The sequence below is a fragment of the Amyelois transitella genome, chromosome 14 (assembly GCF_032362555.1).
Source record: "Amyelois transitella isolate CPQ chromosome 14, ilAmyTran1.1, whole genome shotgun sequence".
In the NCBI taxonomy this organism is placed as follows: domain Eukaryota; kingdom Metazoa; phylum Arthropoda; class Insecta; order Lepidoptera; family Pyralidae; genus Amyelois; species Amyelois transitella.
Genome location: NC_083517.1, coordinates 4,134,538 through 4,157,693, shown reverse-complemented (window position 1 = coordinate 4,157,693; position 23,156 = coordinate 4,134,538). Strand labels below are relative to the sequence as shown.

Below are 23,156 nucleotides of genomic sequence, written 5' to 3'. Positions count from 1 at the left end.
ATGTCAGAAAAACGGAAACCTCCGAGTAAAAATCGTCCAATGTATCTCTCTCCCTCTCTCTACCCAAACGGACACAAGTGGGAGCGGAAGGAAGCGGCCGCCGCGTCACGAATATGAGCGCAGCTTAATGCTCCTGGCAACGAAGCGGTAGGCGATGGTTTTAGTGGGTTCAAGCCCCACATAACCCGTCCGACTTCCCGTACCTGGCCGGGTAGACGAAGGTCTTTCCACACGTAAAAAAAAGGTTAGATTAGGTTAATAATTTTGTAAGTACTTTTAAAAGGACTAAGCACGAACCTTTTTTATTCTTTATTTTACTAGATTTAGATGAGTGAAATGATATATCACTAGATTGAAGTATAGTATTTTGTCATATCACTAATAATTTTTTAGTAAGAAGATGTATTAAATAGTAATAATATTCACCATCTTCCGTGATTTCGTGGTATACCTAGGGATTTCGTGAAATCTCTGATATCCTCATTTCTCTGCGACATATATATCGGGAAAGAGATGAGGGGCGGGGAGGGAATTCCAGGAAAAGATTTGGCGAATCGTAAGGTAGAACGGATTTAAAAAAAATAGGTCACTCGAAATCATTTTTCAGTCTAAACACACGGATTTAAAAAAAAAAGCTTATACTAAATCATTTTATCATTCTGAATAATGAGTAGGTAATTATGTAGTTTCCATTCCAGTTCACATTTTAGTGTAGAGTCGACAACCAACGATTAGGCAGCATGGGTTTTGATCTTGGCCTGTCCCTAAAACTTATTATAACTAAAAATATTTGGCGGGAAATTTGGCGTCCCATTCCATTCCCTCCTTCCCAAGACAAGGTTTATCACCGATGCGATTGAGGATTTCATTGGAATTTTTAAAATATCAAGCTTTTTCAAAATGTTTTATCCGGCTGAGTCGTTAAAAAGAGGAGGAAGATTTTATTTGTGTTGGCTTGCTGATTCGTGGCCGGAGCGTTTTGCTACGATATCGCAAAGACAAGTGTGGTCTCACGATGTTAGAAAAATATGGTAAAACTTATTACGTATGCTATAAATATTATTATTGATTAATTATAAAAATGTTAAGTGATGTCATGACGATTTACACCTTTCAGCGACGATTTGTTGCATGTTATGACAAACGAATCCGGGCGGCCAGTCAATAGGTTTTCTCTTCGTCTTAGTTCTCAGCTATTGCGCGGTCTTGTGAGGCTTTATCAACGAAAAGTCTCTCTATATCTTGGTAAGTATGTTGTTAATTTTGTATAATGTAGGTTTTAAAAATTATGAATAAAGATGTTTTCAAAATAATTTCTTAATTCTGTATCTGTTTTGATTTCAGTTGATCTATGTATGACAAACGCTAGCGTATTCAGACATGCCAATAAAAAGTAAGTATTTATTAGAGGTACCTTACCTTCTCTACTATATACACAAAGTTTCAGGTAAAAAGTTTAAAAAGTTAAAGAAAAATGAAGTTCAAACTGATTATGTGTCTTGCTTGCCCTAAGGGGCACTTGTGGTGTTGGGGTTGTACCTATTATTGGCACTATATACTAGCATTCGTCATAATACCTGCCCTAGGATACAAGAAAACTTGTTTTGAGCATGACCCAATTTTTGTGTCATAGTGGCATGTATATTTGCCACCTTTCTATTTTTTGTTCTTTTTTAACAGATGGCATATAGCAGAGGTAACATTGAATGAGCATGCCCTACAGCCTTTACTAATTCTTGAGCAACCACAAGAGGTAGTACCGGAGCCTGAAAATGAGCAACAAATAGCCCAACTAATTCAGGTTTGTAATATTTCCAAAAAAACCTGCCTGAATATCCACTCAACAATAAAAACAATTTCTTTGAGAAATAAACCTACTAGTACTGGTGTTACAACTAATATAAATAATAAAAAAGGTTTTTTTTACAGAATAGTGGAAATGTAGTGGATAACATACAAGATATAACATTAAAAGAATCAGCAATACCTGATTATCAACTGCCATCGAATGTAAGTACAAACCTTTTGTTTGTGTAGATGTTTAGATGGCAAAAAATTTTTGATTTAAAACATTAGCAATGGTATCAACATCCTTGATTCGAGAAATAGGGGGATCTCTCTGCATTGGCTTTGGCTGACATTGGCTCTATGAGAAATTGCTTCGGTATTCCCGTTTGTTGCCTCTTACGACATCCATGGGAACTAGATAGTGTGGCCCTTATGTTTTGCTTTAACCTTATCTTTAACTCAATTATTACCCCACAATTCACTCAACACTCACCCAACTCACAGGAACAGGAACTAGCTAGATATATGTCTACTTACGAAAAGACTTAAAATCCTGGGACATTAAGATATAAAAAATGGGAAATTATTACACAGGACGGATTCGGTGAAGAGCATCCGGGACAAGCATTGCAGCTGTTGGTGGACCGCACAATAGAAACCATGCTGCACGCGGATGCGCCCGCGCAGCAGCTGAGTGCGCGCGGCGCCGCGCTCGACGTGTCCGAGCTCGACAAGAGCCGCCTCGCGGCGCATGACTTGCAAATGGAAGCTGCCGCGGAATTGGACCTTACTATGTTTCGTAAATGTTTGTATACTTACCTACTTGCAGAGTTCCTTCTAGTCTAACTTGACTGTTAAATGGTTTCAGAGAAAGTAATTTTGTAATAGATAGATTTCATTAAAAATTACCTATGATGCACGCAGATCGAAACTTCGTTAGAAAAACTGCACGTTCAGGCAATTGAACCTTGTCCCAATATGGAATCCCTATAAGGTTGCCTCATAAGGAGGATTTATATACAACCCTGACCTGACACCAGGATCGTGCCTTTTATGCCTTTAGAGATTTCAATACCTATTAAGTGAAGGTAAAAATTCTTCAAAAAATTCTAATTTATCGTAATGTTATTTCAGCAACCAACCCAGATTTATTAGCTGCTGGCGATTTTGAAAAAGGTATGTAAAAACACTTCATTTTTACATTCTCACGATCCCTACGGGAACCTACGTAATTAATTTAGGTAAAAAATCATTGGTAACATCACTCACTAAAAGGCTATTGCTATATTTACCATATCAAAAGGTATTAAGTAAGATAAAAGGTGCGTAGTGGAATGCACTTTTAGTTCCTTTAGTATTGGTTACTTTTACCTATCTTATCCAAATTTTTGATTGATGAAACACTACCAGCTCTATTTTCAAAAATGACAATCGATTGGCAACATTGGCAAATGGTTCGGGGGACTTATAATGGCCCAAGAGTCTTGGACATAGTCTTAACAACTACCTACTCGTTTCTTTATTGGTAGCTACTATTGGTCATCTCTGTTGAAGTTTCTAAGACAGATAGTTTTTACACGTTCAAGTAGATTTCTGAAGAAGATATTATTTACCTTAGCGTAAGAATTAAGTATCCAGTTTTTATGTTTGTACAGAAATTCCTGAAATTCCCGAAATCTCGATCCCTGACATTCCTGTTCCTGTTCCCCAAACAGATAAGTTAGTACTTATTTTTTTCAACAATGACGCTAAAATATCACATTTGAAAAAATAGTTTTAACTTTTTGCGCCACATCTTTTATTAAACCTAATCAATTAATAGATGTGGCATTTTTATATCAATCGTATTTTTTCGTAACAGTTAACTCTCAGAAAAAAAAATGTAGATCCTAGTGTTACAATATAAAGTCAATGATAAACTTAGATACCTTATTTAAATTCAATAAGTTAACATATAAAAGTAGAGATTACTAGAGAATATTATAATACAATGCTATGCATAACTTTCTATTGCACTGCAAAAGCAAATTCACATGTAGGTATTGAAAAATATCCCACATCCCACTTTCATTATTTTCCGCCTACTGTCCATTCTTTTCCTGTTAACAGCCTTTTTTTAGTTTGTAAAATTATGAAAAGTGGATCTTCGTGGATGAAATCTTAGCATAACCTATCCTAGTAGCCGCGTCCGCTGCGTTGCGGATATGGAGTTAGAAATTTCATTTATTTAGGTAGGTACTTCTTTATTTCTTACGATTAAAAAATATACGCGTAATATTCCGTGTTACAGACCATCCCCTGACCCTACAAGGATTGAAGCGCCGATAGTAACTGAAGAACAAGCAGAAATTTCGCGCATGCAGACAATTCCAGAACCACCAGCTGAAATTGAACTGCAGGTGCCTTAAATTTTGGTTTGGATTTGAAGTGCTTTGTATGTTTTATTTCAATTGCGTCCTTCTATGACCACTATCTAGAAGTGTGTAACCAATTTTAAGCACTCTTTTGAAGCTTTCTAGTAGTAGATGAAGAAATTTAATGGCTACAAACGTAAAACCACTTTGAAATCAAAATAAAACAACTCCTTTATATCAAATTTTAACGCGGGAAATTACAATTTTTACCAATTTTTTTTAAATGCCTTCAAGTTTTTATTATCTGCGGAGGGTTTAATAAATGTAGATTATAAAGTTCCGGTTGGTAGAGTTTATAAGATATAAAATTTATTTCTTCTTATCCCAGGAGCTGGAAGAACCACCAACAAAGCGTCGTCGCATGAACAAATTGATAATTGACAAGAACACGAAAATTAGCGCCAATATACTGCATGCAAGAATTAATAACCCCACAGTTGAATTACGATGCGAAGTATAAATAATTTTTTTATATTTTAATGTATTTTTGGTTTATTTAAAAAAAGTTAATATATATGTGTAATAAAGACCATTTACGATGATAGGGTCATCTATCGCCTCTTGTTTCAATGAAAATCCATTCTACCTTCTTATTAGGAAATTTCTACCAAAATCAATTTTTCTTTTTATGTATTTTTTTACAGTTTTGTCATCTACCCTCATACATTTTACAGGACCCTACAGATGATGTGATCCAGTTAAGACTACCCGTAGACTTGTATTTCCGAAGGCCGGCGCACGGCGGTTACAAATTTAAATACAACATTGCGAACGCAATAACTCGGCTGTTTTTGAGGAATCTAGGAGTTGTTGCGAATCAACTGGCCGTCAAAAGGGAAATGGAGGTTAGAACTTTTAAATTGATATGTAAACTGTGTTTTAAGAAAAATTGTGTTGTGTTAATTTTCTGTACCTACCAAACAAAACCGTGACAAGGAAATAGGGCCAACAAACGCAAAAAGAAAAGTTTTTTGGAGATGTTACTAGTCTTGTTCTGGCACTCTGAAGTCGAAAGTGTCGGTGCATTTGAAAAAACATCACCTGGGTAGAGTTTGACCGTTGGAGTTTGAGAATCGAAGCGTTGATAATTCAAGTGTCGGAGTAGGTATTGAGAATTGTTGTTCATAAATGTATGTCCTGTGTATGGTGCTAACCTATGAATTACTTACGTGATGTTTGCAATGTCTGCCTCAGGAAAGCCTAGCATTTTATGAATGAATTCGAAGGGATGAAACCTTTTTCAGGAACCGAGAATACACAGATCGCTTCGACCCCGCGAAAGATCGGTTCTTGAAAGAATTGAGGAGGAAATCGTAGTTCAGGGTGTCCTTCAACCAACTCATCAACCAGTTGATCAACAAGTCGAGCCTCCGGGCGAATTGGACACTACCAAAGAAGCGGCAGGGGTTTTGATTGATCAACCGATGCAACCAGAACAGCCTGTACAGATAGAAGTTGATATATCAGACATGCCGACGCAAAAGTTGGACACTCTCTCACAGGCTGAAAAGAGGAAATCTGATGTTGATACTTTATCGGTAAGAGGCATTTTTCAAGTAATTGCTGCCTATTTTTTTATTAAACCAAGGTCAAAATATAACCTTTTATTCCTATCCAGCGTAAGAGACTTCGAGCCTCAGATTTTGCATCATTCAGACTGAGTCAACAGCTGGCTATTGAAGCAGAAGTAGCTACTGCAGGTAAGTGAAAGATTTATGTATTTGTTAGCCCAAAAGTCTGAAATTGATTAAGGATTTGGGCTAGTTTTTTTCTACTCGGGTCCGATTATCAGGAACACTTTTTATAAGTATATATACCTACAATAATTTCGTTGTCACTTTTCAAGAGTTTTTACGTTCTAGAAGCAGAAAAAGAGAACATACCACACCCATTGAACCAGCAGTCTCCCACAAAATCTCCTAACAAGTCCCAGAGGACTGTTCTGAGCATGTTGGAACAGGCTGGCTTAGCGGATGTATGTGAACCGCGCGTTACTGAAACAAATCCTGAATCCTTGACGGAGAGGACCGCAAAGAGAGGTGGAAGTGAGGGATCTGAAACTCCTTTAGGGAGCTTAGATAGAACGAAGGTGTCCTTAGGGGACTCGGATAAGACTACGGATTCTATTAGACAAATTCGGTAATAGCAACTTGCATTTGGTTGAATCTTTCTTATGGCAGTAACTTCATTCTTATTATAAATGCATACACTTTAGCCGTCACGCAAGATATATGGAACGGATTTGAGGATTATCAGAAAAAGGATAGATTATCAGAAAAATCAGGCCACAATTTACACGCGAATAAAGCCGCGCAGAAAAGGTCAAATGAGCGTCGGTGGTAGAATCGATAAGTGTCCGGTTAAAATGCGTTTTGGCATAAAGGCAAAGGTCCAAATCCCACATCGGCCTTGAACCACTGATAATGTTCGAAGTTATGTACATTAGTTTAAAAACTAACCAATACTCTTACGGTGAGGAAAAACAAGTGACAAGCATGTCTAATACGGGAGGTCAGATGGGAGTCGCTTGGTGTAAAACCTGACTCATCCAATCCAGCATACGTGGTCAAGGGCTAACCCGGGGCTCCTCTCCAGAGTGATGAAGATGTAAACGGGACGTAAATGTAAAAGAAAGCCGCGAAGAGAAGCAGCTATTCTTATGAATAATGAATATTATGATTCAGCCGGATAAGAAGGCAAAAACAAAAATATGTATTCTTCTTCGCAGTTCTACACTGCTAAGTAGGTACTGCTTATGTTAATAAAAGCTTAAGCTTGCTTGCTTTTGAATTAGCTTAATGATGTTATCTGTTACAGCGAACAATGGGGAACAGTAGGAACTATGACAAAAATCATGAAAGCCATAAAGCGTGGTCCCAAACAACCAATCACTGTGTGGTACCTAATGAACAGAGGACCGATTTTACAAGAATATAAAAATGTGATCGCCGCTCGCTGTTTCAGCTCTATTTTAAGTAAGTACCTGAGCAAACGCTTTCTTTTTTTTGTTTATTTGTTGGTTCCAGCAGTATTTTGGTCAAAACAAAACTAACGACCTGAGTTTCTGGTCTGGAGGGTTTCGTTCATATAAAATTTATTGGCTGCAAAATTATTAACAAATAATGTAAAATAATGTAAAAATATCAATTTTTACATTATTTGTTTTACTGATAGGTACAATGCGTATATAATTTTATAATTTTTGAATCTGTATCGAATAAGGAATGCAGCTACATTGCATCGCCTGCCATCTGTAAGTATAAATCATCAAAATTTGCAAAAAGCAAGCCGATAGAGGGAGCGCAGGGTCTTGTCTCGTAAATAAAAAACATTTTCTGCTATAGCTGCTTCTTTCCTCGCACTGACTGTTAAATCTAATCACGGGAGTCTTATAAACATGGGGTCCCTTTGTAAGCGATGATCCAGCAAACCTATCTCTATCTTGGAATCTCAATTCTATCAGTTTTCCAAAAAAGAAATTGGCCTTTGAGTCATGACTAATGATTATGTCAATCCTTTAAGGGATAAAGACGTGATGTGTGTAGACTTTATTTTTCTTTTTTTACAGAATTAAAACATCACGGTTTTATTATAGTCCGTAAAGATCCAGAGACTTTGGAAATAAGAGATATTATTTTGGGACCCAGATTTGATTAATAAACATTTTTTATTCATTTTGAAGTACATATGTACCTACCTATTACAATTTAGTTTTTGTTTACTTTCGACTAGTTTGAATTGTTATGTCTTGTTATGTTTTCGTTTTGTGATGTTATGTTTGTCTAATAAACTATTTGAATGAAACAAGCATTTGATATGAACAAATTTATTTGAAGAATTTGTATAATGCGATATGATTTCTGTACAATTTACATACGTCATCAACTAGATTCAAGTCAACTAGATATTATTATGAGTATCTTAAAGTGGCTTAATATTTTTTACAAATAGAGTGGATAAAGCTGTACAATAAACAGTTGACTTATTATTTTAACGTTAACCTTAATTTACATAAAATACAGTCATTTACACTATTGAATTGAATAATAATATAATTAATAGTTACTCTTTTAAATTCTTAGCATCTATTTTTACAATGCATAAGCTTTAAACTTAGGTAAGAAACATTTTCATATAGACTCTTAACTGGAGTTTCGGCTCCCTTGGTATAAGCATATCACTATGTTTTAGATTTATACAAAATCAGTCTCTACTATATGTTACCGAGCTCTGCCTTGTAATGGAACGTAGGCTATTGGATCTAATTTGACAATATTACAGTTAACTCAGGCAGTCATGTCGCTTTAGGACGATCAGATTAGGACGTTTGGACAAAGTTCAACAACAATAGTATAATTATATATAAGTTAATCGCCACACCAAGTTTTACCGTGTGAACCATTTAATTTATTTGCTAATTATCGCTAATTAATCTTCACCAGTCAAGCACACTTCAGTTTTCACAGCCTTGCTACAGTCGTTCCAAGCTCTCACTCATTTGATTCTACAGTCTGTCTTTAGCTCATTACCAACCAATCGAACAAAACGATATAATTTTTGGCGTATGTCCGACTGCCGGTAATGTTAAAGACTTAGGAATGACAATAATTGTGTTAAATAGCTACCATAATTCGCCACAGCAGCTTATGTTTTAGTAAACATAAATAGCAACAGACGTTTGCATAAAACATTTTTAAATTCATTATGGAATATTTCACTAATATTTTTTCTAACGTAAACATAATTTACAGGAGAAAAATTTCATAACTTTAAATGCCATTATAAAAAATGAAAACATTATGATTAGACAGTACTTATTACATTATTTAAATGGAGTATATATTGCCTCGGCTCTAATTGCAGCATTTTATTACATCCGAAATAAATATCACAGATCACTCGAAACATTCATAAAAAGGTGTGCCTTTTGATATGGAATGATAAAGAAATAATGGAATTCAAAGAAATATTAAGAAAATACTAAGTAGTAGTAGTTACACGCACACATTTTAAATGTATCGAGTCGACCCGCAAATATAGGTAAAAAAAAACTGTCGCGAATGCACTGCACTTAATCGATTACGCACTAGAAACCGCCGATGTCTAGAGCGTTGGTTCCATTTTTGAATAAAAATCGTTAACGTTGGTTAAAATATTGCGCGTCACCCAATCTTACGCATTCACGCTAGAGAATCTGTATCGTAATCCTCGTTATCTAAATCGCCGCGCGCGTAATTCATGCTCTCAAAATACTGCTGCGGCTTGCCGTTCCACAGCGAGTCGTCGCGGGAGTTCAGCGACTTGATGGTTCTGTCTACGGAGTCTGCGTTTTCGTAGAGGATTGACTTGGAGAGTTCTAGCGCGAGGTTGTGCGGGCTCTCGTAGGCGAGGCGGTAGAGGTCGGCGGGCAGCGGGCGCGCGCGCAGCGCCGCGCTCAGCGGCTGCAGGCGGCCGGCGCGCCGCACGTACTGCGCCGCGCACTGCCACGCCGCGCGAGCCTCCGCCGCGCTCTGCCAACAGTCCGCACTCATTACGCGATTCCCACATCGCGCACACGTCACCAACATGCCAGTTTTAAACCGATCAATTTTTTGTACTAAATTAAATATACGTTTATTGCGTGTGCGACTTACGAACTTTAAATTTGAAATTTTCTAGACATGTTGATAGCATGTGTGGCTCGGATTAACACTGCGAAAATCGTTTCTAAACCTGAACTCTTTTACCGTAATGTCCTAATCGGACAATACAATGAAACTTTCATTACTTACTTTTTTGTATAATAGTCTCTAAGACTGTTTATAATTCTCAGATTTCACAAACGTTTCACATATTATTTAAGTAATAACGCGGGACTCGCATAAATTATATCTTAAAAAAAATTACATCATAATGTCCATATAAATTTTCCTAACCCATATTTTAAAAATATGCCTTTATTTCAGCGTTCAGCAACGATTTACAAATAACAACATCACAAACAGTGCGATCCCATTTCAATTTCAGTGCTTAAGCACATGGTGGTGTGCAACTAACTACACCTTAAATCAGTTCAAAAATCTTACCCTGTATATAGCCCCGATATTATATGCTTAGTTAAGATCAGGCGGAAAATAAGCCTGTTAGCAGTGGGAATAGCCGAAGCATTAGTTAGCCTTATTTCAGTATTAGGTATAAAATTATACTTTTACTACGTTACCCGGAAGGGCATAACACAAGAAAGTGTGATTTGTGCACCAAAAATCGTCTAAACTCGTTTTGATCAACTGTGCACAGCATCGTGGGTATTTTAAAGTTTACATCGTGGTTAGCCAATCTGCCATTATGCCACTATGTCAAACAAATTAATATAAGGAGCCAAACAAAATAAACACAAACTAAAGTGATGTTTCTAATTAACTCCAGTGGCAAATACGTGATAATGTATTATGTTTTGTTTTACACTTACCATTAAGGTCAGGCCTGAAATGTGTTCATAGTTTCATTGTGTAATCATTGCGATTTCTATTGATTCTAAAACTTGAAATATAATTTATACTTAATGAAGGAAAAAACTTAAAACAAATTTATAAATGTAACCCACTCCAACGAGTTTCGAGCAGGGCATTGGCAGAAAAATAATGCGACGGAAAAATAGAAAATAAACAGCAAAGGTTGCAAGAATTCCAAACAATGAAAAATTGAATAAACTAAAAAGGTCAATAAATATATAAATAAAAAAGATTAAGAACTCATTTAAGTCGTATTTTCAAACAGCCAATACCGTTTCACGAAACCCTTACAAACAACAAGATATTAGTAGGTATTTGGGTATTTTATGTATGTGTGGCATAAAAATCTCATAATTAATAACTTATATTAATAAAAAAATTAGAGCATGCTATATAATGCGGGGTTGAATATAGTAATTAAATTACTGCACAAAATAACCCCTTTGAAATCAAGATTACAAAATGCAATAACTAAGATTATGTATACCATTAGGTATACAATACAAGTATACCAATATTTGACAGCACATTGTTAAACTATAGGTAAAGGATTTTTAAGCCATCACAGGTGTTCTGTTCTAATGATCATTAGTAACAAACGTGTTATTAGTAAGAGCATGCTTCCTGCACTACGCACCGAAACGATCTACTAAATAAGAAACTATATCGGATTTACGTAGCTCTTCACGAACATTGACAAGGTTTATATCTTATTTCTTCTTCCTTTTTATATATTCGGTAACCCTCCAACATAGAAAGAAAGCAAAGATAAGGCATGTGCTTTATCAATGATCGTAAATACCCATACTATGGTAAAACCAAGGATCTAGAACTAAAGCGAAAACGAAAACAAAACTTACGATCGACATAATGGCATGTGCGACGCGGCGGCCGCTCGCGGTCACGGCGCCTCGCGTCCCGCGCGCTTACAACCAAAACCAACATGAGATTATAGGGTCACGACAGTTAGCGAGTCATAGTGCACGATCACACGGTGGGTTTAGGGTTTAGCACTCGGCTACGAGCCGGAATCTTTAGAGAACCAGGTACTCCAGAAGGGGCGGCCGCGCACCTTGTTGTCGTGAGCGGCGGCCGCGCGCCGCGCCGGCGCCGCGCCCGGCTCGCGGCGGCCCGGGCTGCCGGGCGGCGCCGACGCGCGGCTGCGGGCCGACGCGGCCGAGCGCGCCGACAGCGCGGACGGCGGGCGCGGCGGCGCGGCGGCGGGCGGGCGCGGCGCGGCGCCCTTGTGCGCCGTGTGCAGCGGGATGCGGCTGGGGCGGCCGCGGCGCGGCGTCTCGGAGATGCGCGCCTCGTCGTCGTCGGCGCCGTCGGGGATGGGCAGCGGCTCCATGTCGCGCATGCTGCTGTGCGCGTCGCGGCTGCGCTCGAAGCTCTCGGCGCTGCGAGACTTGCCCTCCAGCTGCCGCACGCGAGCTCGAGCGCCTTCTAATTCTATACTCTTCTCCTCGAGCTGCAATTACATCGAGGGTACTTAGTAAACCTTTACATTAAATGACGTGTTAACGCAAGACAAAAATATCGTTGTTTTAAGAGCTGGTCTGACCACCTACTGCAAGCTCATTAGACATTCTGATAACCCCTTAAATAGTATAATTTCATTCTATTTTCCATATAATGTGTTTGTTTGTACAAACCCTAAATTTAAGGTCCTCGTTCAGATCTCGCGCCCGCTCTAGTCTTTCCAGCAGCAATGTTCGATGTGCTGCCGCGCGTCTTAATCTATCACAGTACACCTGAAATAAATAATATTGCATACGCTTTAAAAACAAATCCAGCGTTTAAATTGTACACAGAATTATGATAACCAAAATACACATATTTCTTAATTACAAAACATGATTTGTCTAGACAGATTTGTTTTATATTATGTTGATTTTATATAGTTGATAGTCACCGTGATAGTAAAAGAATGAATCTTTAATAGGAACAGCAACGAGGTAAAGCGTATCTACGGGAAAAATATGTAAAGAAATTATTGCTTTCATTCATTTTATTATGTTTCATCCAAAACATTGATGTCATTCTATAGACACGTTTGAGTAAGCTTATTATTAAATCCTAACTGTAAATCGACCCATTTGAATAATATGAATATTAATCATTGTAATTTAGCCATAGGGGGTTAGCGCGGTATTATGTAGGAATTAGAAAGCAGACAAATTGATCAACTGTTCTTGCTTATTTTCAAAAATATGATTCTTGGCCACAAAGTCAAAATTGCGTATTCGATTAAATAGGTGGTGGGGCTAAAAACTTACTAGGTACCTCCAATCAACCAAATGTTAGTAAAATAAAATCTTTTCTAATAGCTTACACTGGTTAACCGCCATTGATATCATTATATTAACATTTAAAATCGGATTTAATCGGGACAAAAAGAATCCAAATGCATTTATTTGCAATTTCATTAGACTTGCTGGCCTTTTCAATGTCTTAAATTACGTCATTCTCTGCTGAAGTAGGATTATATACTTTTGCCCACGCCTACGAAGACACCAGTTGCCAAGCTAATTTACTTAAGTATTTTTAGAATTCAGTGTAAGGAAAAACATGGCATTTTTAAAGCAATTGTTTTTGTTTCAAAATCGAAGTAAACTGTAATTAAGACGAAACAAGCCTTAAAAAATGTATACCATAAATATACCTCATGAATCTTGTCACAACTTACTTACTTTTTCAATAAACTTCAGAAAATAAAGAAAAAAACATTCACATACATTTGCATAAACAAAAGAACTAAAAGAATGCGATATGACCTTAAAAATCAAATCAATCTGAGTGCACTTACGTAATTTTTAACAGCTAAACACAAGGAAATCCTTAGCAATCAATCAGTATATGCCAAGGTTTATGACGTGGTTTTAAATTAGAAATGATTGTTGAGCTTAGATGATTATAGACCAATTATCTAAGAACTGCAATCATTTCTTTTAGGTTTAGTAAGTACGCATAAATTCAAGGTTTTATATTCTCACTCGCACATGGGTTTCACGTATTATTTTATTTTATATACACAATTAGCTACCAGTTTCACGTTGTTATTTATAACAAACTACTTTCTGCAAAAATCTATTTACCTTATTAATTATTTTTTAATTAGGGCATAATAACCCAGAGTAAGCGAGCATTAATTAAGTTTCCTTATGTAATAAAATATTTTACTCATCTATACTATCTCTCTAGAACTTAGTATACTATATGAAAATAATGGACGTTCTGAAATAAAACAGTTATCTATGTTTTTCCGCAATTTGACTATTTAGTTCAAAGCAATTAGAGAATGCATGAGGTTATCGTACCGTCAAGCTTATTATTAGATTATCCCTCGTGTAATTGAGAAAGAGCCCACCGGCGTTGTTTACGCGAGACTACGTAATTCTAAGGAAATGCAATTACCAGCTTGCTGAAAACGTGGGCGGCCGTTGTGACGAGACTATAGAAGACCATTAGCGTATTGCCCATCTGGTGTTGTGTGCACCAACCTTAATGATGGCGCTTGGCCACACTTCATTGCTTCTTCGTCAGTTCCGCGCAATTTTGCCGAAACCACGATTACATCACGGCATTAGACTATCCTCGTTAAAGAAACGATTTTCGGCAAGCAGCACGTACTTAGTTACCTCACTTGTTCTGAAATTAACGACCTCATGCAATTCCATAAAAAAAAAATTGTGACACACTTTTTTCATTCCCTCTGTGTTAATTGTCATGATGTAAGTTTCTTTCCAACTGTTTTCCCGCTGTGCTGTTTCCTTAGACGTGTCTATACGTAACATGTAAAAGGTTTTGTTAATTTAAGCAACGTCTACAAAACTGTTTGTAGAAGTAATAGGTTTCGCACTGTGATACCTTTTTGTCGCTTAACGAATCGATGGGAATTGCGATGTTTGCGTAATTTGACGCAATCTTACTAGCATAATGACAATACAGCATTCAAACCATAATTTCAATTTCATTTTTCCTTTGTCCCGGTTTTATAATAGATACTATCGGTAGCAACATGAGCTGACACAGTGAAAAAAAAAATGCGCCAAACATACCTGATTCTGAACGGTGGAAGTGAGCAACTGCCGCTGAAGTTCCACGGGATTGCTCTCTAGTAGAATCGCCGCGAACTTCTTGGAGTCTGGTGTTGCGACGCGCGGCGGCCGCGACGGCGTGTCGAGAGCGGAGTCCAGCCGGCCCAGCGGCGACGACGCGGCCGGCGCGGGCGCGGGGCTGGCGGCCACCTCCGCCTCCAGTTGCGCGGCCCGCGCCAGCAAGGCGTCTCGCTCGCATCGCAACCTTTGGATGTCCCCGCAGTCTGCACATCCACCTGATGTCAATTTTGGATACTTGTGATAAAGAGCAGAAAACAAACGTATAGATTATAATTTTCGATATGAGAAAGACTGGTACGTAGACAAGATTAACTTTACATTAAAAAACCAGACTTACATAGAACAGCAAACAGAAATCAAATTTTGCCTTCGAACCTTCGTTAAAAAAGTCTCATCGACGGTTCTCACGTTAAATCTTACCTGATAACGCCCTCGCAAAAGACTCTTCAGCTGTATCACCAGAAGGTCTCTCATCGAGTTCCCCTCGCAACAGCTCCGCCTCATCTCGTAACCGCACGCCTTTCCTTTGGATGACATCGAGTAACGCCCAGAGGTCGTCCTCCAAGGGTCTAGTGCGGGAAGTCGATGCTGACGCCGATGCAGATGAGGAATGGGCGTCTTTCCCGCAGGAGGTCTCAGTACTAAACCCCGAGTCTTGAACGGATGGCTGTGGTTTCGTTCTGGTGGCGTCTCCGCCTCCGCCGGCGAGTTTCCGCCGCACCCGCACCCCTGGCTCCCAGTCCCGGCGAGTGTCGCTGGCGGGCGTGGAAGGTGCCATCTTTGAGCGCAGGTTCGGGAATGTCTCGATGACGAGGTCGCGGAACTCGAGGAGAGCGCCGACCTCATTCTGAAGTTCCTGTGGAGTTTTAATTTTTTTTTTGCTAATTAACTAGTTTTATGCAAAAATTAATAAATATAGGAATACAGAAGATGGAGAAATAAAAAAAAATAAACGAAAGGATAAGACGAGCAAAATAATTTATTATTGCCGACGCATCTTCTGTGTGAAGTGCATGAAGACAGAAGATTCGACGGACCACAGAGCTCGAACTTAATAGATTAAACAGAAAGCTTCTAATAGGAAAACAAAATTAGTCAGCTAATGAAAAACTTGCATTGATATTATCATTCATGTACAAAATCTTAGAAATCTGGAGTCATGTGAGCCGGCTATCTCTATTTCATATTTATTTACTGCTGACTCCAGAACCAAAGAAACAATTTAAAAGGTTAGGTTAAGAAATAAAGTAGTTAGGTTAGTTACTGACCTGTAATGCGACGAGGGACTTAGCTTGCTCCGATATCAGGTAGTGGAAAGGTCCGGGCGGCGAGCGCAGTTGCATGCACTCCATGCCCGACCCGCCGGAGCCTCCGCTGGCGCTGTCGGCACCGCCCGTCTGAAAACAATAACAATAGTAGTTAACACTACAGAAAAATGCAATCATGACATGCATACAAAGGCGTCAATTTAACGCTGCTTTTAATTAAAACAATTGCAGTCACAAAGTTACGTGTTACAAGTAAAACTTGGAATTCCTTCAAATTCTGAAATTTTGGATAAATCTCTCTTATTACACCCGAGATCACATGAATCTACATGCAACATTTTAAATTTCTTGACCTGTAGCGGTTTAAGCTGTTTGACATTTCAGTTAACCAGTGTCCTCTTTTATTATGTTAATAAATTGGTAAAGTTTGACGAAGTTTATTGCTGATTATATCGCCAATGTTTTATCAACAATATTAGCAGCAGCAGACGTCGACATTTTAACTATCAATCTATAAGATCTCTACATGAACATAAAATAATCTTGTAACATATTTGGGCATGAACACAGCTTTAAAAGTTGTGGTGTTGTTTTTGCCTGGTTTGGCAATAGTTTTATAATGCAACGAGACAATGGTCGCAAAGGAAGAAAGACAGCGGACGCGCGCACTCAACCGAGACTCAATTTTACGCTAAGCAACACCACGACATTTTGTTTTCCTTCGCTAATGTACTCTATGTACACTTTGGACTGTCGTCGGTTTCAGTAAGTAAATGTAGTCAGCATCACGTGTTGTGAAATCTAATAGGTATTTAACTTGAAATAGAATATGTAATCCCAGTTCTACTTAAAGAAAATGAACCTGATTTGCTGTTGATTGATGGAGCAAAATAAGTATGTAGAGATTTATTTAATGATTATACATCCGGGAAAATGGCTTGATCATATATTATGTATTCTAAGCCTATCCTTTAAATGTACAAGAATTAACCTATGTAATAATACTGATACTGCTAGCAGGTACCCAAGTTTTTGTGCAATTCACAGTACATGAAGCAGTTCATTCTAGAAGTAACGAACTACGTAGTATACAATTGACGTCATCAGAAATGAGAAGCGACTACAAGAAATAATATCACTGGTAAATTGGAAATCGATCGCTTGCCTTGATTGAGGTGTAGTTTCTATTGAGCACCGAGAATCGCCACTGTTTCACTTTCAATCTTCCGATTAAACGAGTTATTTTCCGCAATGCTCGAAAATCTTCCTTCTTTTAACTATTAAATAAATTAATGATTTGATCTTGACAATAACGAATGTACGATACCAATTTTTGTTTTTATATTTGCTATATAAGACTTATATCACGAAGATTTTAGAAAACTAATTCGAAATTGTTTGATCCTGACCATCAAAACTGAATCACTGTTAACTGTTATTCATTGAATAACAGTTCTGAAAATCTATTTACATTTTTAGTTGGAAAAGAAGGCCTCTTTTCATTCTGACGACGCCATCAATTTTAAACAAATACTCGTATGTTGATGACGACAAAACACATGATTATCCTTACGAATTAAATTGAAAAATGTGGAATGTGTGATAATGATAAACTCATATTATTTTTATGAATGTGATAACATTCCTACACTAGTAAACACTGCTTGTTTGTGTAAAATAAATATGTAACTTTTGAATTTGTATAAAAGCTGTCTAAGGAAAAGTCTGATTAATGAGATTATGAATAGGTATCACTTATACCTAATCTTTTACGCCTCATTGTCGATTATTTGTGCTGCAAATTGTTTTTTAGGATTACATATATATACCAACGAACGACATTACCCGTGTGAACCAGACCCAACCCATGGTTGTTGATTTGGTTGCATTTATTTTTTCCTATTACCTACAGTTCATTTCAAAATGACTGGGCGAACCAGGACGTATTATTTGGTCTCTAAAATTTTAGAAATATCACTCTCTATACCCTTTTATTCTAAGACCAATGTTGCATCTATAACGACTGGAAGTGGAGACAATTACACTGGCTTTCTAGAATGAAATTAAATCAAATAAAATAAACTATCCAACTAACCGAAACAGCAGTTATTGACATCCGAAGCACCTATCGAAATCAATCAGGAAGGCAGTAATGTTCATTATGGACTATTAAACTTATTAAACCAGAAAAATATTATTCTGTGTTGTTAATTTTAATGTTTTTTGTATTAAAAATAACAACAATTAAAAATTGCCTCAATATATATAGACGTCTATGCTATGTAGGATAATTTTGTAAGCAATTGGTTGCGTATATGGAAAATAATGGAAATAATCGATTAACGTTCAATTTTCGTTTCGTTCCACATGCAATATTATAAACTTCGTATTTATTTTTAGATTTGAACGAACACTAGAATCTCGTAACAAAAATGAACCATTTTTCCTATATCGTTATCTAAATTATAATGATCATGTAGTATTCTGCTTCTTAATATTGCAAGTAGAACAAAACTGACCTTGATGCCTCGATGTCGCCAATGAAGATGTTGTCAATCAAAAAGAAACTATCAACACATTACATCATGATTAATCAACATATGTCAACATCATTACAGGTATTAGTAGTCCACCTATAAAATTACGTCGCGTAAAATTAGCACGGACGTAAAAACATACACGCAATTCCGGCCCGTGTCCGGTGCGTGATTCCAACAAAAATCTTAGCAAAAATTGCGGGTTTACAATTATTAGTTGGAAACTTGTTATGTCCACAATGGCTGTGAGAAAGCGTGCTGCAATTACCGGGTGGCATGCCGGTTGGCTGTTGACAAACCAGCAAAAAGGCTTTTTATCCAACGAAGCGACCACGTTTTGGTAGCAATTTTTAGTTTCACTTTCTTCAGTTGCGTCAGCAAGGCCGTTTTACACGGTGTTATTATAACAATCCACTAATGCGAGGTGACATTAAGCCACTCACATGATTAGATGACGCTGCCGGATCTGCCGATTGTTTATTTTCACTCTTCGAGACAACAATATGTAAATTATGACTGACGCATAAAGATTAGCATGAGTTCATGCATAATTAGGCACTTTCGAAATATTTCTGACCGGTACCTTTCATAGCTTGAATATCTTATAAATACTAACGTTAAAGGATAATGTATATTTTTTATAATTTATAAAGCAAAATTAACTTTTTCAGAACATTATTATCATCTTATTCTGCTAACATATTTAGGTGGGTATAGTTGTCAAATCGTTATTGTTATTGTTAATTTATCAAACGAATGAATAAGAAAAACATCTCTCAATTCAAAGGGTCATTATCTGTGAAATTATTATATACCTACGTTGTGGACCAAAGGCTCTCTAATATTTAACACCCTTCGGCACTATTAATTCTTTAAACCTCGTGAAAGTTAACTAATATAGCCTAGAGTACCTAGTTATTATAATAAAAGTTAATAATTCTGTTTGACATAGGAAAGCAACTGTGTGGTTTTTACTTGGTTTAAATTTTAAACCAAGTTAAAACTTTAATAAAGATAGTAAAAAAAGGCATGCAGAAAACCGGAAGGACCTAAGGTGTCGCTAACTGACATCTGGCGCTAGCCCGTAGAAGTCAACAAGAAATGGGGCAATGATCAAGACTTTACTTTACAAGATTCTACTTCAGTTAAACCTAAGTAGTGATGGAATTAAAAATAACATTCGTGTTTTAAAGTAAGACATAACAAGAGAAGTGATTGATGGCTATTGACAACAGATAAATGACACAAAGGCGAAACAGATAAAGACAAAGATATGAGTTGAGGACCCGGGATGAACGAGGTCAATAGATCATGATAAGATATCAAACGCAAACATATTGACAATGCACAATTGATGGGATGATGTATAAATAAAATACACGAATGAACGTCGGTGCATTGTATTTTCATTCTAATTTTTCTTCAAGTACAATGTATCCATTTATGCACACTATGTTATTTTTGTTAGTTAGTTACCCGCTTAAGAATACATTTAATTATTTTTTAACCATCCGGAATTGACACAACAGTGCAACACCCGCTATAATTTCAGAATAATGTTAAGTACATCGGAATCAACAACCACCGTATCGATAAAAAAATAAGATACAAACATACATATAATCACGACTATATCTCTCGTGCGAGAGACTGTCTGAAAGAAGAATTCCAAGTGTATAAATAACAATTATAAATAAATATTCAAATATTTGATGAAGTAAGTATGTACTACTGAGAAAATAAATGAAAATATCACAATACATATATGTCAGACGAAAGCTTAAGACCAATTTTTCTCGCGTATAACCTACATGACTAGAAATTAAAAAGAAGAAAGCATCCAGGCATCCAAGAAAAACGAAATATTTACTCACGTCACATAAAAATAAATATATAGAAATTCAATCTAATATTTTACCGATTACTCCGTCATTTATCATCATTAATTTGGCTAAAGATATTTCAAAACACTCAATTGAAATCGTGATACTTCTCCAACGGATTAGCATGTCATAAATCTTACTTTATTTTTATTAAATCCAACGATACTTAAAAAAAACACAAACAATTGTGATTGATGCGTCGTAGTTCAAGCTCCACACATCACGACCGTACCGTTAGTAAATTAGAGTACTTAATCGTTTTTCTTTTACGAAGTCGTACATACTTGTTACCGAAGTAACTGTTCACTGTCTATCATCAATACACAATATTACTATACCTATAACAAATGTTATTACCGAGTTAAATAGCTCTGATGATAGTGTGCTTTTTTTCTTCGATGGAGAAATTTGTTTCAAATATTTGTATCGTAGTAGATTGTAACGAGTAAGTGATATTTTTTTATTAAAGTTGGAGTATAAATTTAACGTACGTTTTTTTTTTATTAAAACAATTTATTACATTGCCGACGAACTAAAGCAAAAATAAATAACATTTATATTTATGTCTGCTGGAGAAGAAATTTAAAAATATTTAAGTACAATAATTTTCGTAATACGACGATTACAACATACACTAAGACAAACGGAAAGACTAATAAACGTAGGGTTCTTCTTGTTGGCGATGGGCTAGTAACCTATCACTATTTGAATCTCAATTCTATTATTAAGCCAAACAGCTGTACGTGGCCTTTCTGTTTTTCAAGACTGTTGGGTCTTTCTACCCCGCAAGGGAAATAAACGTGACTATATATATATGTTATGAATGTACCAAATGAGAAAGGTTTCGAAGAAAAGGACGCTGACAGATACCAATGCTTACAATGAAGATTACAAATCCACTGAAATAATGAGATAAATTGAACGATGAAGAAAACTAATCACCATTGACCCAAAGGTGTTGTACTCGTACCTAACACTTTGCGTAATAGAAAATTGAACATATTAGTTTGTTTACAACATTGAGAATTTATAGATATGAAAATTAACAAATTCGACAGGTTAAATTTGAAGTACGCAGTGTTAAATGATTACGTTTACAAAAGAATAAATGTTATTTCGATTTCATAACAAAATTACAAATGCATTTTAGGGGCACGTCACTCAAAAATGATGCGTCTGACACGGAATCACAGACCCGATTGTTGCAAGAAGACTAAACGAATAACAAAATATTAAGTTATCTTTCTACATACATATTTATAACTGGCGACTGATATGATGAACGGTAAATAAGCTTTTTGATTAGTATGTGTAGTGTCTGACAACAGATTTAGTTTTTATGATACAATAATAATAAACCGTTATTAAGACATATTAAACTCTAAGACGAATTATCTTCAACTATTCTGAGGCAAAAAAGAAACAAAACAAAGTCTGAATAAAACCAGGAGCAAAAAGCAAATTGCTATACAATGTCGGTTATTAAGCGAATGAATACTTTGCTTAAATAACACATGATTGAGGTACATGTTATCCGGTAGATTAATATTACCTCATTACGATGATTGATATAAATATAGTTGAATTGTTGCCAAATGGAACAATGTATTTAATCTTTTTTAAAGATCGTCCATGAACGGCTCTTATAGGCAACACAGCATATAAGGCCAGACAACAGTATTAAAATGGTGGTGAAACAGACTGCAAGACCGGCACCGGAGAAAAATCGCGTGAAACCATGAGGATTTAATCTTGAGAGTACTGACTAAGAATTACCTCGGATAAAATAAGAAGATTTACACATTTTACTTAGCTTATTTCCTACTGATAATCCGTTTGGAAAAATAGGAACCGATACTACAAATCATAACTGATGAAAAAAATTATCAACAAAGATCGCCATACATTTTTCTTAGAAAAAAAGCACATAGCTTAGTTATATATCTCCTTGAAGGGCAAGTGACTGGTAGCATTGCTAGATAAGCATTAATAATGAAACAACTTTGCATAATACAAATATTAGTTACAGCGTTGGATTTCAAAGTCATCATTCTACCATTAGGTATTCGTAACATATGGCGTAACTTGTTGATGGCTGCAAAGATAATAAAAGCGGAATTAAAATTGTATCTTACAGTTGTATCGTGTAGTAGAAGAGTTTGTTACAAAATTACACGTGGTTCAACCAAAATGTTAAGAATCGGGCACACGGAACTTGTATGCCGACGATGCAGAGCAAACTCCGGCCGACCAAACCGTCGTGCGTGAAACAAGCACATATTGTAAACGAATGCTTCAATGAATGCCAACAATTTCCTTCCTGCACTATTGCATAATATAGAAATATGAATAAAACAATAGAAAGAACATAAAGTTATGTCATTTAAACAATGGGTTGTGTATGCCGCCATATTTCATGTTATTATTATGCTTCCATGCTGGTATGGTAACGAAGAAAAATAATGCCAGCACTTGTTTTGAGAGTCAATCAAAGGCTCTTATGAAACCTTAGCTAGCAACTTGTCAATATCTCTGAATTTCGATTAAATAATAAATAGAAATAAACATCAAAATTAGGAAACTCGTAGGATGATCATCAAACACGGCGAACATTTAGGGACATTCACGGTTCATTGTTTCAACAGGCGTGGGTG

The 23,156-nt window shown here is 36.6% G+C and overlaps 2 protein-coding genes across 2 annotated transcripts in view; one reads left to right on the top strand and one right to left on the bottom strand.

Annotated features, from left to right (window-relative positions):
* The first annotated feature begins 900 nt into the window (after positions 1-900).
* LOC106130853 (uncharacterized) lies at positions 901-7,895 on the top strand. Its single transcript, XM_060947744.1, has 16 exons — positions 901-1,031; positions 1,118-1,245; positions 1,345-1,393; positions 1,681-1,801; positions 1,930-2,010; positions 2,383-2,593; positions 2,923-2,964; positions 4,079-4,089; positions 4,122-4,187; positions 4,531-4,656; positions 4,877-5,047; positions 5,447-5,740; positions 5,821-5,902; positions 6,065-6,341; positions 7,020-7,177; positions 7,771-7,895. The coding sequence occupies exons 1-16, from the start codon at positions 901-903 to the stop codon at positions 7,857-7,859; spliced, it is 2,037 nt and encodes a 678-aa protein (XP_060803727.1). The 3' UTR covers positions 7,860-7,895.
* Positions 7,896-8,027: 132 nt separating this feature from the next.
* The window catches only part of LOC106130852 (uncharacterized), a 49,713-nt gene continuing 34,584 nt past the window's right edge, over positions 8,028-23,156 (bottom strand). The window contains exons 2-7 of the mRNA XM_060947813.1: positions 16,083-16,211; positions 15,235-15,670; positions 14,755-15,029; positions 12,349-12,447; positions 11,766-12,164; positions 8,028-9,712 (exon numbers count right to left, since the gene is read on the bottom strand). Of these exons, the coding sequence (XP_060803796.1) occupies positions 9,383-9,712; positions 11,766-12,164; positions 12,349-12,447; positions 14,755-15,029; positions 15,235-15,670; positions 16,083-16,211 (1,668 nt within the window). The 3' untranslated portion in view covers positions 8,028-9,382. The remainder of the gene's footprint in view (positions 9,713-11,765; positions 12,165-12,348; positions 12,448-14,754; positions 15,030-15,234; positions 15,671-16,082; positions 16,212-23,156) is intronic.

What these genes read in the sequence shown, in the direction of transcription:
- LOC106130853 (XM_060947744.1), top strand. Translation starts at nt 901, where the DNA reads ATGTTTTATCCGGCTGAGTCGTTAAAAAGAGGAGGAAGATTTTATTTG. An exon ending in ATTATCAACTGCCATCGAAT is followed by an intron (nt 2,011 to 2,382) that starts GTAAGTACAAAC and finishes ATTATTACACAG; the next exon opens with GACGGATTCGGTGAAGAGCA. An exon ending in CCGTCAAAAGGGAAATGGAG is followed by an intron (nt 5,048 to 5,446) that starts GTTAGAACTTTT and finishes AACCTTTTTCAG; the next exon opens with GAACCGAGAATACACAGATC.